Source organism: Diuraphis noxia, unplaced genomic scaffold, assembly GCF_037042655.1.
Source record: "Diuraphis noxia isolate RWA-SAM2 unplaced genomic scaffold, SU_Dnox_SAM2 contig0002, whole genome shotgun sequence".
Lineage (NCBI taxonomy): Eukaryota > Metazoa > Arthropoda > Insecta > Hemiptera > Aphididae > Diuraphis > Diuraphis noxia.
In genome coordinates this window covers 60373835-60392018 of record NW_028301712.1, presented here as the reverse complement: position 1 = coordinate 60392018, position 18184 = coordinate 60373835, and the positions used below count along the sequence as shown (strand labels likewise).

Genomic DNA, 18184 nt, shown 5'->3' with positions numbered 1-18184 from the left:
TAGGTAACAAAAACCATAAAAAAAATAAATTAATAAAATACAATTAAAACAGTATTCCAGGGTAGTACATCAAGAAAAGGGATGAATAAAACATTTAAAATTTAATAATATATTCACTAGGATGTTAGTCAGGCAGTGGCGGTCCTACGGGGCGATCGATGGGTGGATCGCCCCACCCCTTGGTTAAATATAAAATATAAAATTATTCCATAACATAAATTTTTTTATGACTTCTATTTTTGGGTACTTATTGTATTTAATGTGAAAAATATTTCACACCCCACCCCCTTCTTGGAATTGGTTAAGGACCGCCACTGTAGTCAGGTATCTTTAAGTATCTGAAAATGATGAAGTTAGGAGTGTCGGCATGCTTTACCTCTTCACCTCTTCGTGTATTATTTATTAAAACTTATAAAGGTATTATTGCTGTTTATTTGAAAGAAAGTATATAGATACAAATTGTGTTATTGTTGACAAATATTTCGTCATAATAATTACAGTTTATATTTATATGTCATTTTATTACAGTCTACTGAACAGGTATGAAAATTAATTTTGTTTATAATTGTATTATTATAGTAGAATATATTATAGTACATAGGTATAGATATTCATTAAGTTTTATTAGTGAAATACCTATTTAATAGTATTATGATGATATTAAATTATGAAGCTGTGTAGCGTAATAATGCGAATATCATTACAGATGAATACTAAAATGAAGGCATTTGTTGGTAAATGATTCTTCGATGTCATTAGGATGAATGTAGAAAAAAAATCCAGGGAAAAAACCATGGGAAAAATAAGCCACGAAAAAAAAACCAAATTACAATAATTAAATATATATATCAAATAAAATTAAAGATTAAATAAGTTATTATTTAAAAAATATTTACACATTAATGGTTATATTGTATATATATATATAATTATTAATACACAGGTTATATTATGTTATTATTTATTATTCATAGTACCTAATAAATATATTTTAGATTCTAAGCAGCATTCATTGATTTTATTAAACAAAAAGTTTAAATTAAAAATATATATTTATTTATTTATTTCAAGATAGCATGTAGTTCATAATGCAACATGTACATTTAAAAAAGAATCATCCTGTACAAAGTTTATACAATTAATACATTATACTTATACATATCTAGGGTGTAAGACATAAATCAATTGATTTCAAGATAATATCCACACAATATTGTATTATTTTTATTCAATGTATATATTATAATATTAACAATTTTATTTTTATATATGAATACGGACAATACAGTATGATCAACTGTGTTAAACATTTTAAATTAATTAACATATAACCTGTGTATTAATAATTATATATATATATATATGTATATTGTATACAATATGACCAATGCTTAAACATTTTTAATACTTTAAATTTTATTTTTTTGTATATTTAATTATAATTATTTTTTATATATTTGACCAATAATGTGTTGATTGAAATTAGTCATGATCTAAGTGGATTTTGCTAGTATCTATAGCGTTTACAATTATTCAGATAGGTACCCAGGGGCGTATTTAAGAGAGGGGCACATGGGGCCCGTGCCTCCCACATTCGCCGTATTTTATACTTATTTTTATTATATGAGAAATTTTACAACTCTACGCCCCATGTACGCAAATTTGAAGTTTTTGTTTGTGCCCCCCCCCCCCCTTAAGACATTTCTAAATACGCCCCTGTAGGTAGGTACCGTATGAATAAGTCAACTCTCGTTCAATAATATAGACATATGGACATATTATAGTGGGGATGTTATATTGAATAATCATAAATTATGATGTAAAGAGTGGTAAATGAAGTTTATATTTAAGTATTAAACAAATGCACACAATTAGGTATATACATGCTAAAATATAAAATAATACAATAACAATATAAATATATACAAAAAAATAACAGTAAAACAGTAGGATATTATACAACTAAGTGATATATATATATATATAGGTACATATTATATGATATCTATAATATAAAAGGTGACGTTATTACTTTACATTTATTGTAAGTACGAGTGTTTATTTAATTTTAATTTTTTATTTGATATCGCGGAATGGTGTTTAGGTTAGGTGCTATAATGCCTAAATCAGACAGACATTTTCACATTTTCACATTGATTAACAGCAGATTAAGTACCCAAATATACGAGTGTTCAAAATAATAAAAAAAGTTTAATACTGTGTTTTCTAACAACGCCGTTTCATTTTACAGAGCACATTATAGTACCACGCGAATATGATTGTACAAAGCAGCTATTCAATGATGGCGCGTTGTATGTATATTATTATAATTGTATACTTCCAAACATGGATCGCGGAATCCGCCAGAGTGAAAAAATCCAGTTACATAATAATTTTAGGAAAATTTAAAATTCTGAATAGGTTCCTATGCTGAGAGCGAGAGAAAGTGAAAACATCGCGATAGTCACGCACTCGAGCAAACACACTCACACAGTCACACATGATAATGTGCACGGCGGTATGATACTACGATAATATACCTTTTACAATAATGGAAATATGGAATAATTAATATCCGGACGAAGTAAACAATAACAATTATGACGATTTACGAAGGTACGTTTTAGACCTAAAAGTACATTATATATTAATGCAATAATGCTGCGTGTACGTGTGTGCCGTATAACGAAGTGTTTTGGATAGGATTGTGGCCGTGGCCATGGGGTAAAAGACGTAGTTAAAATAATATTATAATATAAGACGTCCTTTAAAATGTGGCGGAAGTGGAGTGCGTTATTTAGTGCAAACGTAATACGAGGGTTGTGGTTGTGGTAGTGGGGTGTTAATAATAAATCATATTTTTTCCGATATATATTTTATTATATTCATGTCGGTCGATAGTTTGGCTGCAGTATAATATCTGTTATTATAATATATTATGTATATGTAAATTTTAGATAGGCCACAGATCATCTTTTTTTTTAACAAAAATAATAGGTTATTAAATATACCTAATATATTATTATTGAAACGGAAGTTTCGCGTATTCTAAGATTTATCTTATGGCAACACTAAATATAATAACATATACGTTATCCTCGTCCAACGTTCGGATATAATAATATTAATAATAATATAATAATAATAATAATAATAATAATAATAATAATAATAATAATATAATGTACAACTACACAGTGTGTTGGCGTGCATAACCTATAGTTATAATCTTATTTTATTTGATATTGCTTGTTTATTATTTATTTTAATCGTTTTTATCTTTGGACCATTTAGTTGATATATATAATATTATAATATATTAGACGACGTAAGTATCGTATTGTAGTGTCTTGGTCATGTTTCTGTGGTAGTTTTATTCCTGGTCAGTACAGTGACCCTGGACCACTGGGTGCACCGTATCCGGTGGACGGTGATGGGGAGCCGTACGTGTCCGATGGGATCGATGGAGACGGACTCGCAGGTGCTCCATACTCAGATGCCACCGAGTTGGGGTATCCTTCTTGTTTCTGAAAATCAAAAAGTAAATGCCAAAAACTTAAATATTGTCGTCGTAAAATTGTTGAGTGTCGAGAATATGAGAAATGCGAGAATCTTTTCGTTACCCCTGAACAACAATAACAACGTTGACGACGACGTGAATCGATAATTACCTGGGTCTTGTATCTGATGAAGTACACTTCCGGTTTGGATGGCTGTGTGGGTGCGGGCGTCGGGATGTGGATCTCGGGCGCCTCGTCCGGTTTCTTGACTAGCACATAGATGAGCGTCTTCTGTTCCGCTGGTGGCGCGATTGCCGGTATGTCCGGCACGGTGGGTGGTGGTGGTGTTGGTGCCTTGATGAACACGATCTTGTAGTGCTTCTGTGGTGGTGGTGGAGGCTGCACAGGCTTCTTCGGGGCGTAATAAGTGGGCTCTGGAGGTGGAACGTGCACGTACACGTGCTTGTGTATGACGGGCGCTTGTTGTGGTGGCCCGTACTGTGGTGGTGGCCCGCCGCTCGGGTAAGGGCCACTGTTACTGCCGCCACTGATAGGAGCTGCGTAGCTGTCCAGAGTAAGCCCCGGAAATCCGCCACCGCTTCCGCCGAAACCGGTCAGCGGCGCTTCTGGTCTGCCCAAGCCTCGACCCACTGCCAGCAACACCTGCAAAAAACGTACGACACTAGTAGTTATTATATCGTTCGAGTTATAGGTACCTGTGAGCCAAGACGTCAAGTAAATGAGTAGTGATTAAAGTAAGGGTAAATGGTATCTCTCACCTTTTATAATTTACAATTTATATACCTTCACTAATTTATTCTTAAAACATGCGTACCCTATTAAAAAGTTATACTTGAAAAGTATATTATGTGCATAATTTTTGTATACCTAGTTTTTATCTAAAATGTTTTTATAAGTTGTAGCTTGTAATTCTCTTAACCTCACCCATCAGCGATCAATTTGCAGTTGTAAAGTGATTTTAAACACTCTTTAATCACAAAACTTAATGTAAACAATACTTTTAAGTAATTTAATATCCGTTCTAAAAAATAGACAATTGTGCATGACAAGTAACATCTGTTAACAACAAAAACCTATAAAAATTGTTGCTTGTACTTTAAATTGTTGGTACCTACTGAAATTATATTCAAATTTGATATGATATTCTCTCCAAAATATTATCATTAATTTTGATTTTAGAAGACTTAAGTGTTTTTGCTTTAAAAACATTCCATGACTATTGACTACGAGTGATCACAATTTTTCACAATCATTATCATATTTTATGCTATATACTTTTAATTTATCAAATAATTATGAGTTGCTTTTAATATAGGTACAGAAAATCTACAATTCTTCTGTGATAGTCATCATTTATCACCTATTAAAAAAAAAGATTTACACTTGTTCAAATTAATTGAAAAACGTTTCACGGTGCTCGGTAGTTCCAATGTTCTATAATGTTTTGTCCACGTAATGTGTAAGCAGTTCTGTCAATGATACGAAAAAAATATGTTTATAATAAAAGTTTTATAATGTGCCATATGCTATTGGTTAATAATAACTTACTAACAATTATTGTATATTTAGAAAATAGAAAATTTACCTATTCAAAGTGCCATTAAGACTCGATTTCCGGCTAATAGCAAAACAGTTACATACAACTTTTTGAGAAAGATACATAAGCATAAACCAACTTTGCAACATGTAAATATATTCAACGCTTGACACGTCGCGTTTAAGTTAGATTGACTATGCCAGTGAAATATTTCCATCCATCAAAAATAAATTAAGTCCTAACAATTTTTATTCACAACGGTCGTATATTATACGTGAACAGTGTTTGTCGAACGGTTGATGACCAGAAAATGGAAACGATTATTAAATCGTTATTATTGCATAATGATATTCACATTAACACGATGTATTTCGATTCGTTCGGTCGGTGGGTTGTGAACGTATAATAATATACTTCGCAGAGACTATAATAATTTTATTAACAAATCCAAAACGCTTGTCGAAAACATGATAATACAATAAATTATGTGTTATATACTACTATCGTGCTTTGTTCGTTCAAATCATTTGTCAGCAGTCAATGCTTTAAATACTACGCAGTCGGTTCGTGTTTAATATAGTAAAACATTATAATAATGTATTGTTATTGCGTCGAAATTCGGGTCCGAGAATACGTTTAAGTCGTTTAAGATGAGGTCGGAAATATGACGAATAAAACATGTCGATCGACTTCCGTTGAAACGCGTTTGCTTGATAACAAATAAGATATAATATACAATATAATATAGGAATTGATACGAGAGATTCACATCGAGGTGTGAGGTGTCGGAAAACGCTGCAGCGAACGATAAATTCGATGTCCGCTTTTGTATAATATAATATATAGTATAGGTACCTACCTTTCTAATATTATTATAACAATAATTTAATATTATCATTAGTACAATAATTATTTTACCTACGGGTTTTATGTTTAAATAATATTATGTTCAATCGTATATCGATAAACAATGAATACTAATGATACAGTAAAATTATCACAATTTTTTTTTTTTAAAACAGAGTGGCCGAAAGAAAAAAATATCTGCAGTAATCGCCCTTAGTATATCGCTAGATTAACTTTGGAGACCGCGTGTTTCCGTCAATATTTGCCGGCATATTTTGTTATTTGACTTTAAGTATGCGCGCATTAATTAGATCAGGGTCTATTTTTTTTGTCATTTTTTGGATTAACCCGACACCCCCTCCTCTTTTTGTTACGAAATATGTTTCCGTTAGGGCTTAGATGTTTTATTTATCTAAAAATTATCACACAATTTTTTATGAATTTACAAACAATTCAAATACCTATATAATTACATATTAGGTGCCTATGCATTACTGTTAAATAATATTGGCACAAACATGTTTTAAAATTAAAAAGATAAATTGAGAAAATACTACTAGGTGTATTTTGGTTTACCTGTATAATATGTATATTATCATGATACATTTTCATTCAATTTTTTATTACCAATTTATGTATTAAATATAATATTTTGAGCGTAGCGATGACATTTTTTAAACCTTTGTAACTATAATAATTAAATTATAGGACTGAAATCCAAATTTTGAAAGCTTTTTTCGTCTGCGAATATCTTCATTATGACCATACGTGAATTACTTATTATTAATTTATAATGTTTATATATACGAATATACATTATATGGTTAGGCCTGGTTGGAGTAGTAAGACTATATTTTATGTGTATGTACCGTGTGTATAAACATACGACAACTGCATGAAAACTATCGATTTGATATAATCATCCCTATAGAATATTTCTTTGATTTCCTACCATACAAACCAGTGACGTAATTGCTATATTATTTAGGTACTAATGGAGTTGTTAATTTTGATTTTTTTTTTTAAACTATTGCTACATAGATATGTATAATATAACACGATTGATAGCTATATATATTTACACATATTTATATGCGATTGGTCCCCATTATAGTATAGTCTCTTATATTTTTGTTTTCGAATCTTAAATTATCATGAAAAAACGTCAAAGGAATAGAATACTGAAAGGGGACATTGGAATTATTTATATTATTATAAATAATAAATTTAAATGTACGAATACTCTTCTCGTTTCTTCCTTAGTACACCCCTGTACACATCTGAAAATTAGGTTCAGATACAGAGTCTTGAGTCCTGCACGGTTCAAAGAGTATAGATCTTCATTACAGTATAATATAATGCATAATATATAATATATAGCCATATAGATAGTATATAATTTATCATATAAAGCGCGATGATAGTTTTTCCACGTAAGCAGTACAAATATATCTATACAACATATTCTTCGGTAAATCACAGTAGACCATCATTTACCTATAAGTTATAATATATATCGACGAGGCTTCGAGACACCGTAGAATTTATCGTTCTTAGGATCGTCGAATTTTTTGCACAGATATTAAATATATGATGTTATATACATAATAAATAATTCTATATTCCGAACTTCCGAAGTACCGTCCGGTTGTCTAAGAGATACTATTATGAATATCATGATATCATTATTATTGTATTAAATATATAAGTTGTTGAGTTAAAATATATTTTGAAGAAAAATCGGTAAAACAGCATAAAAATTATTCTATGTCTATATGGCATGGGTTATTAACGCGTGATGCATTAAAAAACTGAGGGACTGAGGGAGTATATACCCATCAACCAGATATTTTAGACTAGACCATATTATTGATATGATTGAATACTGAAATATAACCGTCAAAAATTATTTTATGACACAATGGGGGACGTGCGTCATTATCAGTGGTCAAAATCGTCAATCAACAATTAATTATTTGAGACTATAAATTAATATAGGTTGACCACTCATTGCAAGGATAAAATTAATATCTAAAAGAAAATTGCACGTAATTAGTTAGACAACTCCTCATTCTAATAATTTCTCTTTGAAAGTTGAATAGTAGAGATGAATCGAGCGGGTCTTCACCCTCTTTTAATATACAGGTATTGAGCTATATACCTACAGTAGAAAAGGGTTTTCGCTTTTACTCTTTTTAGCATAATATTTTTTTTTTTTTTTTTAATTTCACTCTTTAATTTATTTTGTGACTTTAACACGCAATTATTATGTAAAATATTTCAAACTAGAATAACTGCTTTTATTTAATCTTGAAATGTTTTTCAATTAAGAGAAATCTCACACTGCTCCTGAAGATTTTAAATGCCTTTTGAGATGGGGAAAACATAAATATTCATAAATATAGTCAAAAGCAAACTACGTGCAATTAGTAATAATAACAATAATAACAATAATAATGATAGTAATAGTAATAATAAATTAGAGTTCAAGAGTTCTTGAGTTTGCATTTTTTTTTTTTTATGGTGGTTGAATAATATGCTGATAATGATAGTATCTGTAGACTGTAAAGTGTAAGTAACAGTTAGGATATGCGAGTACCTAAGTGACAATCTGCACATGTTATGATGCAGTGAAATAATATTAAACTAAATGTAAATTAGCTATTTATGTAACATATATGATCAATTTAATTTTCTCTTTTAGACGTTTTGTCTACTGCATTTACTAAGGGTTGTTTTACCTATTTTGACGTTTAAGCTATATATGATATATTAATATACCAATATATCATAATATACGTACTTAAGTGATAGTAAAAAATATCATTAGGCTTTCATTTAACAAAAACAATATAGCATTTACAGCAGTGACGTGATTAAATTTATTTATCCGCGATAGACCTTCGCTTCAAGACTGAAGTAATATATTTATGACATAATGTTTTTATTTACGTACGATAATATTATGTTTATTTGTGTCGACAGTTTATATTGATGTGAACAAGATAGAATTTTTGAATGCGGTTGTCGGAGACATTTCGCGAGCGTTACCAGCAAAATAAATATAAATCGTTTTCGACACACGATGAACAATAAACTTCCGCTGTAGGTTGTAGTTGCCGAGTTATTTCATAACAATATCGTAACGCGTATAGAAATGGCCGTTTGAATAAAAAATAAAAAATAAATAAATATATTATACGTCCATCGATTCGTATTGTTCCTCAACGTTTGTGTTGGTTTTATCGAAAATATTGAATGGCATACATATTGTGATGTACCAACACACAGACTGACAGATCGTCTGCGAGTTAAATGTGTGTGTTAGTGGAAATATACGGCAGTCCAGTAATGTTGATCGACTCAAACGATCATCAGCATATACACGATTTTATCAGTGAAGCATGTTTTAAGCTCATGATATCGATTTTTCTGAGTATATTAGTCATCATTCGTTTTTAAAGGTTTATGTTTTGTTTTTGTCAAGTGTAGATTTTGCAAGAAAATCTATATACAATTTGATAACCGACACGATAAAGGAATAAGTACAACCGTAGATGCGAAGCGAATGTTTAACAATTATTGCTTATTTTTGTATTTGCTTAAAAATAGATTTGTTTATATTTGTTACTATTATTATTATTGTTGTCCTACATCGATATTGGTTGTCCTGTTCGACCGCAATCACAAGCGTGACTAGGATCGGTTACATTACTGTGGTTGTTTGGTATAATATAAATGTTAAAGGTACAGACAGATTGTCATTAGTACCGGTGTGGCGGTGCAGCTTGTTCGATCATTAGATAACTTACTATTACAGACGCTCTATCGGAAGTAGAAAACGAATGACAGCATAATAATATTATTATCGATCGTTACACTGCAGCGTGCGAGTGAACTTGGTATAATAATATAGGATAACCGACGGCGCCGAATTACATTTATTTATAGTTTGGTGGGTGCGTCTGCAGACGTCATCGGACTCAAGCAATTTAGGACGTTTTCTCCCCGATTTCCTGCCTCCCTCATTCCTCGGGACCGTCCACATCATACAGAGCAGTTCGAATACCACATACAAAGATTGTTCGTGTAGCATCCGGTGTAGTCGCGACATGCACGCACTCGGGCGCCAGGGTTAGTCGGCCAGTCGCCCGTATTATTCGACAAAAGTAAAGAGAAAAAGTCCACGATCGGCTTTTTACGACATTAATAACCTACACGCGCTGGTAATAAGAAGTGATATCGGTTAAAATGTTAAGAACAAAATATAATGTTGAATATTTTATTCTGACGTGAAAGGGGTGAATTTCGGGGTGATGGTCCGAGTCATTCGTCACCCATCCTTATACGAAACGATGCTTAAAACACTCGTTATGGTACGCACATAATATTATAGCCACGAAGTTGATGATGGGAGAGAGGAGAAACTAGATAATTACAATTAAATTATTTAACAAATAACGTAGCAGTTTGGTTGGGCTTCTACGCGCTTATATATGACGAAGAAGTTTTCATACGATACGGCCGAGAGAATAACATTCGGAGATCAAACGAAGATAAAATTATTAGCTCGGTTCATATTAAGGTATATATACAATTATAGGTCGCACTCTGTCAAGAACATTCGTCGTATTGTTACCAACACACAGTTAACGATAAACCGTGAAACTTCGAAGTTTCTCCGAATATACATTTTCGGAGTCTCGAAAAAGAGCACATTTTCAAAGTATATTTTTGGTTTACTATTTCTCAAACCAGAGAAAGTTGAAAATGTATATGTGTTTGATCTTGTCTTATAATGTTCTAAATAATCTTGAAATTCCAAAATTTGTACCTAACTTATCTAATGGATAACTAAGTTATGGATTATGAACTATACGCCGTGTGGCGTATTTCCTCCTTAAGTACGTGCAAAATCTTCCAGTTCCACAATTCATAATCTTATAATAGATGTGAAATGTTTCAATCTAAATATAATTAAATATTTTAACTAAAACATTAAATAAACAAATAAATAATATATTTCGGTTATATATTTGCAAAGTGATATTTACATAATCATTTAAATTGAGAAATAGGTACTACAGATGGTTCAGAAAAAATAATTATTTATCAGTAAAAAATTAAATTCATATAAAACAGTAGTTACACATATTTTGATTTGAGGAGGTACATATTTCTATTTTATATCAATATTCATAAATTTTAATTTATAAATGTATGATTCTTATTTTTTGTCAGCATATAATACTAATAGTTTTCATGTGTTATGATTTATAACTATTGGTAGTCATTCAAGTAAGAATGTTTTATGGTCGGTCTGATTGAAATATTATTTACATACCACTTTTAACCATTAGAGTATGTAATTTGTTGTTTTTTTGTTTGGTAAAACGACGTAAGGAAATTTGTATTTTAATGTATTTACTAATAATTACATTTTTGAAATGTAATAATGCATTAAATTGCGGGGGATTGCGATAATGAAGTTTCACTAAAAATTAAATCAAAAATCATTTTTATTTGTTATGGAAATGATATCTCTCGTTTTTTAGTAAGCTACCTTCTAAATACGAATGTAACAAGACACACATCAGCTTAATAATTCTAACTTATAAACATATTACTAGAATAACAATGGATAAAAAATTTAATATTTTATTAGGTAACATTAAAATATTTTAATGTTTAGTAGATCATTAATTTTCAATTAAATTCTAATTTTTTAATTTTACTTACAGTAACTAGCAAAAGTTTATTGATCGTTAGAGTTTAATAGGTATTTCGTTAATATCAATGTGAATCTTACAAATGTGTCCTCTGGGCGTATTAGAAATTTGTGTGTGTAAAACTACAATGCACGACTCAATCAGAAGTAGTTCAATGTTTCATGCTATCATTGATCATAAATATTAAATACGATATAAAGGGTTTTTTTTTATTCAATAGGGCTACAAGATTTTTGTCACATTTTATGATGAATGATATTAATGGTAAGAGTTTTTTTTTATCTGCACATTTATAGGTATATGAATTTCAGTATTTTACCACTTTGAAATTATACGTTATTCAATGCACAGTCAAGAAAAATATTTACTTCACAATAATAATATTATTATTGTTCTACGTTATAATAATTATCCAGGATTTTGAAGATCATGGGTGAGAATCTAAAACAAGTGTTTTTCAAAAATGCTACACATTCGGCTTATCGTTAGTCGTTACGTGTTGCTGAAATGACGTGCGTAATGTAGGTAAGAGGTACATTTATAGTTTTTTTTTTCTAAATGCACGCACACGTACAGACATAACGTATTTAGCATAACGCCCATCTATATATGTGAGCAGGATATAATAGTATATATTTTGGAAAGTATATTATATTATTTAATTAGCTTATTATGTGTGGCCTCGCTGGAATTTACAATGTTACAAATACATTGTATATTTGAATTTGTATGCAGTGTGTTTGTACAATTGTTCGCATAATAGACGCGCGTATATAATGTATTATATTATTATATTATACATGTTATATATATATATATATATCTAGTGTAGCAGCATATCCGTTTTCGGAACTTTCAGTTTTTTCGTCGGCGAGTATAGATATATGATGTTGACAAGGGTACCAAAATATTTTGTGTCTCATATATTATTATTATACATCGAGTTAATGTATTTCGTTTCCTGATATCAAAAAAAAAAAAATAACCGATATGTAAACGGAAATCGGATCGATTACGTAAAAAAATAAAAATAAACGAAAAAAATCCAGACTGAGACAAAAATTGCGGCCCATTAAAAATGTTTTTGTTTTCCATTTTCCACAGTCTACACACCACGGTGCACCTGCGATATACGGTAGTGGTAGTAGTATCAGTACCGGTGGTAGCATAAAGAAGGTAGTCGATTGTACGCGAGAATAACTGTTCCGTGACCAATCCATTGGTTTCGTGAACGCGAACAATCCGAGTTTTCTTGCATGTGTAATCGACCTGCCACTTTGCTTTGCACATAAATTAGGAGATAGGAGAATGGACACATGGCGGTGATGAAAAAAAAAAAAAAATTCAAAAATAAATATTATACGATCCACGGTATAGGATGGCTGGCGCGACGAATTTTCGGTATATATAACTTTACTTAGCTCGTTCGTGTACCATCCGTCTTCTGCACTAAGAAGCATGCCACACGTCCCAATGCAGTTTAATCGTTTCACGTCCGTTATACAGCAAACAGTATTGTTATAATATTGTTTTTGTGATCGATTGGAAAACAATGTTTGTTTCCCGAGGTACACATTACGCGAGTGTCGCACTAGTTCAATTGTCATAACATAATATTATACTAATATCGTTTCAGTTCAATGTCAGGACTTCGTAGGTATATCATAGCTGATAATCAGTCATTCTCCTTCGTCCCGAAACGTAATCGATTTAAAATAATTTGTATATTTTATCGGTCACTCATCGAAAGTATTTTGCCACTCACAGCAACTGGGGACAGTCGTATGGTTTGACTATAGTTTAAAATCAATCTCCCGAGAAATAATATGATATAATAATAATAATATTACCTTTGTGTCGGTCGGTAGGTCATAACTTAAAAAAGTCCGATTTCAAGTAAAATAATATTTACTTTTGAGTTTGGTCGTAATTATCATAATGTTGTATAATATCTATATAAGTGCAGGAGTTTATAAAAGCACTTTCGGTTGTCATCCGCTCTGCATAAGCCACCATCACATAATAACATCGATAATTTCGCTTTGACGGCCTAATATTGATTTCTCGGTTAGACCGTGACGAACATCTTATACATATATTCATATATATATATATATATAATTATAGCACAGAGCATTGAATCAAACGTTTTCGCCGCATTCGAGACGATGTCATTGGCTACTTGGGCCAAATTATGTTAGACATTATATTGATTGACGTTGCGTGTATAATATTATATGGACATAATTTATGCACGCATATTAATTATTATTGTTTTCGTACGAAAGTTTTTTTAGAGTTTGTAAACAGTGTTAATTTATTTTTCTATTTTTTTATACCACTAGTACGATGTCTCTATATTTTGCCCTTATAATCATTTCTAACAAAGATATGGGAACAAACAGAAAATTTGAACGGACTTTGACTCTCTTAAGTATTTTTATAAAATTATGCGAACTGGTAAGCTGCTTCAGTTTGAAGCCGATTCTGTACTTAACAAATTGCAAGTGGAGAACTTAAGCCCAGTATATACATATATAATATATATATATATATATATGATATAAAATTCTTTGTGTAAGAATGCTGTGCGGAGGTAGGTATGCGCACTCGAAAGTCTTGTCTTGTAAATTATAAAACCTGCGTTTTATTTGCAAATATAAAATGTTGTTTTCTATAATCTATAGTGGTCTTTGTCGTAGGGAATTTAATTGGCCTTTTAAAGAAATTTTCATCGTCATTATAATCTAATTTAAAACCTTTCAAAAGTCTGGTAAACGAAAATACATTCAGACCAACTCTCATAACGCTATACTACGTAGTTTGCACAGTTTTCACTGGTAATGTCATTTTTGCTGGGTGGCTGGTAAACATCCGAGCCATCACTTGTTTCTTTCACGTCAAATATTAAGTTTCAGCCATTTTTGTTTTTATTTGAAAATTCAAAACGTTTACTGTTCGACGTCATACAAGTACCCTAATGGTCATGGTGCAGAAAATTAACTTTGCTATGAAAAACGAAAATGCACGAATACAGCAAACAAAAACTGTTGATTCTAGCACTTTTCATTATATACATTGGTATATTTATTATTTTCAGCTATTATGTGAAAGCAAAAATGTTGATATATTTTGACTTTTAGATTTTCTGAACAACACTAAGGCTCTTTTGGTGCTATATAGTTGTCTATGGAGTATGGATTATCTCTCCCTCGAGTATTCAGTCGACGATGCATTAATATTTGTAAATCGTCGGTATACACAAATACAGCCATATAAATATTTCAAGACATTATAGCTATAGGAACGATAAATTTGTGTCAAACGATGATTATTATAAAGTAGTGTTGTTATGAACATCTCGAAATTTCAACTACAATAAGTACATTGTAAATAATGATTTGTACGACGATTTTTGATTTTAAGTAAATGCTCGGCTGATGTGAAGTTGTGAACGTTCTGATTTGATTACAGTTGTTTCCATAAAAAAAATTTAGGCTATAGAACTTATAAAACTGTATTTCTAAGTGCGACATAATATTATATTTAAAAATAGTATGTGCGTGCATAAAAACCATATAATTTTTGATAACATAGAACTTTAAATTACATACATAAATACATGCTTATTATATTTTGTTTTTACAGACCGTCGACGATCTATTTTAAAGAACTATTACCTAAAACATTGTATAATTAAAATTAATTCCTTTTTGTTTAGTTTTACGAAGTCATATGGCCCGGCGCGGCGTATTGTGTAGGCAAATCTGATACTCTGGTGATTTTTTTTTAACTATTTTCAACATAATTTTGTCTATTGTAATGATGATTGGTAAAATATTTAATATTGGTTTCCATTCAACTGGTTTTGATGTATGTATTGTGTATATTATTATTACGCAATTTGAAAGAATAGATTAATACAAAACAAAAATTGCATACTATAACGAAATAACGTCTTACCTATTATTATGTTATAAACAGGGGTGTTCAATTCTCTGTAAAGCGAGAAATGTAGTATAATGAAGCTTTAGTGCGATGATTTTTTTTATCTTATCGTATATTGGAAGTCTGATAAAAATATACGAAAACAATTTGGTTGCATTTGTCATAAAATCAATACATAATATTATTATGTAATTCAAATATGTCACTTCTCAATACGTAGGTGTTTACAATATTTTACATTTTGACACTTTTAAGATTAATCTAAATCATTTTCTATAAAAAAAATTGAACTGTCGTCTAGTTTTTACAAGTTATTGTACATATGGGTATTTATACGAAAAGAAATATAGAACATTTAAATGTTGAGGATTAAATATTTTAAAGTTTAAACTTTGATATTTCTTGTACATCACAGACTTTTTAGAGACATAAGTGATTGATATAATTCATGGGTTCTATTGTCTTTATGATTGAAATGTATTTAAATTAAAAGGCAAGTAGGTATAATACATGAGATATTGTATATACAATTTATAATTTTTTGTAGTAAATAAGTAAATGTTATTTCTGTTATTTCTAATATTTTTATTTTTATTGAAAATTAGTCAATATCCTCTAAAGACAAATAAAACATTTTTTTTAGCTCAGTACTTGGGTCTTGTTTGTGATTTGTGTTATTTCATCTATAACGTAAAATACATTCATATACCCATATATCTTCCAACTATTACATGACAGTACTTAATACAAAATGTGTATTTATAATCTGTTTTAAGCTTTAAAAATAAGAATTAATTAAATAAGTATTTATAATATGCTAAGTACCTATTATACAGTTAACGTGCACCAGTATATGATTTTGTTGTATTTCAAGCATTCAAACATTAATATTTATTATAGTATACTACGAGGCAATTAATTCAGAAATTATTTATTTGTTTGACATTTTAATATTTTTAAATTCAAGTTATAATAATTATGTTTATTTAACCGTTGATGACACTTTACTTCATACATAACTGTTTTTAATTCAAGATAAATATGTTTGAATATGTATTTAATAAATTAATCGTATTTATAAAATTGTATAATTAACAGCGACGTTCGAATATAATATTGTTTAATGAAATCATCCACTTAAAGTACTAAGGGCCTTTTTCTTGAAATATATAAAGGTAGAATTAATATTTAAACATAATGAAAATGATAAAATAATTTTACTCCAACTTAATGTAAGTACCTGTAATCTATGCTTATGTATGTAACTTTATTAAAAACAATAATATTTTAGTATAGGACTTGGATTTTACGTATTAAATAATTAATATGAATTCTCGAGTTTGTCGACCGACCATGACATTGCTGTTATATTTATAAAACAAATTAAATAAATGTTCATATAACAATGTACGGAAAATAAAATAATCGCTATTCAATACTGAAATTGGAGCTAAAACTTCAACAAAAGTGCGACCCTTATTCGGACAGACTTTTCTGAGTGCATATACTATATACGTTGTAATAATTATTATTATTACTGTTGTGTTGTATGTCACAACAATAACTGACATCGGAAATAAAGTTAATAATGGGACATGTTCACACACACTTACACATATTACAAACGAGGTACGTTACCAGATAACGTGTGTTTTGATTTGAACGCGCCGTTTTTACTGTTTAAATAACAGTTTTTCTCCCAACACAGAGGTAATCTTATACTTTCGTCTTGTTTTGTAAAGTATTATTTTATTCCTTTTTAATATTACTTGTGAGTTGGAGCTTTTAGAAAGTTGAAAGCCCAAAGGCCCACATTAACGACAGAACAAATAACATATGGAAGATCCGCAGCACATGGAAATCTGATATAGTTATAACAAATTATGGATCCGAGTACGAATTTTACAATATAATTTGGAGAAGAATAAGTACGAATCATCACTCGGTCTCGCGTTTGTAACCGATACCAAACTGTAAACCATATCGTAGTTGTTATGATGGTATAATATTATAGTATAATTTGGTGAGAAATTAAATTTTGAAATAGGTACCTTAGAAATAAAAATAATAATTTGTGATGTAAAAAAAGAAGGTAGATTCACTTTAGGGATTAAGTATGATGTATAGGGTTACCATGGACTTTGTTGAATTATTTTTCATTTACTAACCATTATTGCGGAGCACCATGTAGCCATTTTGTGAATCCTTTGACTAATGTCTTCACGTACACTTAGCGTCTAAACGAGATTTTACGAAAAAAATGAAATATTAAAAATGTACAGTACTTTGTGTTGAGCTTTTTTACAACGATGACTTTTCGAAACGGTATATCGAGCGACTGGTATCAATTATTAAAAAAAATTACGATTCGCGTTTTATTCAGAAACTGTAACACGACACATCGCTCGGTGGGCAATTGAATATTACTTGGTCCACGATCCGCTTTCACAGCACTTTTTATATAATTGCTCCTTCCATTATTTCCACCACCGCGTTTTCTTGTACAACAGTGGTGGTTACCTTTTGCTACTTTTTTTTTCGTCAATAACTATGGCCTGGAAAGATGAACCTGGCCGATACGCCACATATAATTTATTATATTG

General features: G+C 30.3%; 1 protein-coding gene across 1 annotated transcript; it reads right to left on the bottom strand.

Moving 5' to 3' along the window:
* Positions 1 to 1820: 1820 nt before the first annotated feature.
* TwdlE (TweedleE) lies at positions 1821 to 18002 on the bottom strand. Its single transcript, XM_015512723.2, has 3 exons — positions 17750 to 18002; positions 3672 to 4163; positions 1821 to 3527 (listed from the first exon to the last, which is right to left on the bottom strand). The coding sequence occupies exons 1-3, from the start codon at positions 17774 to 17776 to the stop codon at positions 3384 to 3386; spliced, it is 663 nt and encodes a 220-aa protein (XP_015368209.2). The 5' UTR covers positions 17777 to 18002; the 3' UTR covers positions 1821 to 3383.
* Positions 18003 to 18184: the final 182 nt, after the last annotated feature.

Bases quoted from the DNA above. Each gene is read 5' to 3' on its own strand.
- TwdlE (XM_015512723.2), bottom strand. From the start codon at position 17,776: ATGGCTACATGGTGCTCCGCAATAATG. The intron at 4,164-17,749 runs GTTAGTAAATGA...CGTTTTTTGCAG, and splicing joins CATGGTGCTCCGCAATAATG to GTGTTGCTGGCAGTGGGTCG. The intron at 3,528-3,671 runs GTAATTATCGAT...TTTGATTTTCAG, and splicing joins TCATCAGATACAAGACCCAG to AAACAAGAAGGATACCCCAA.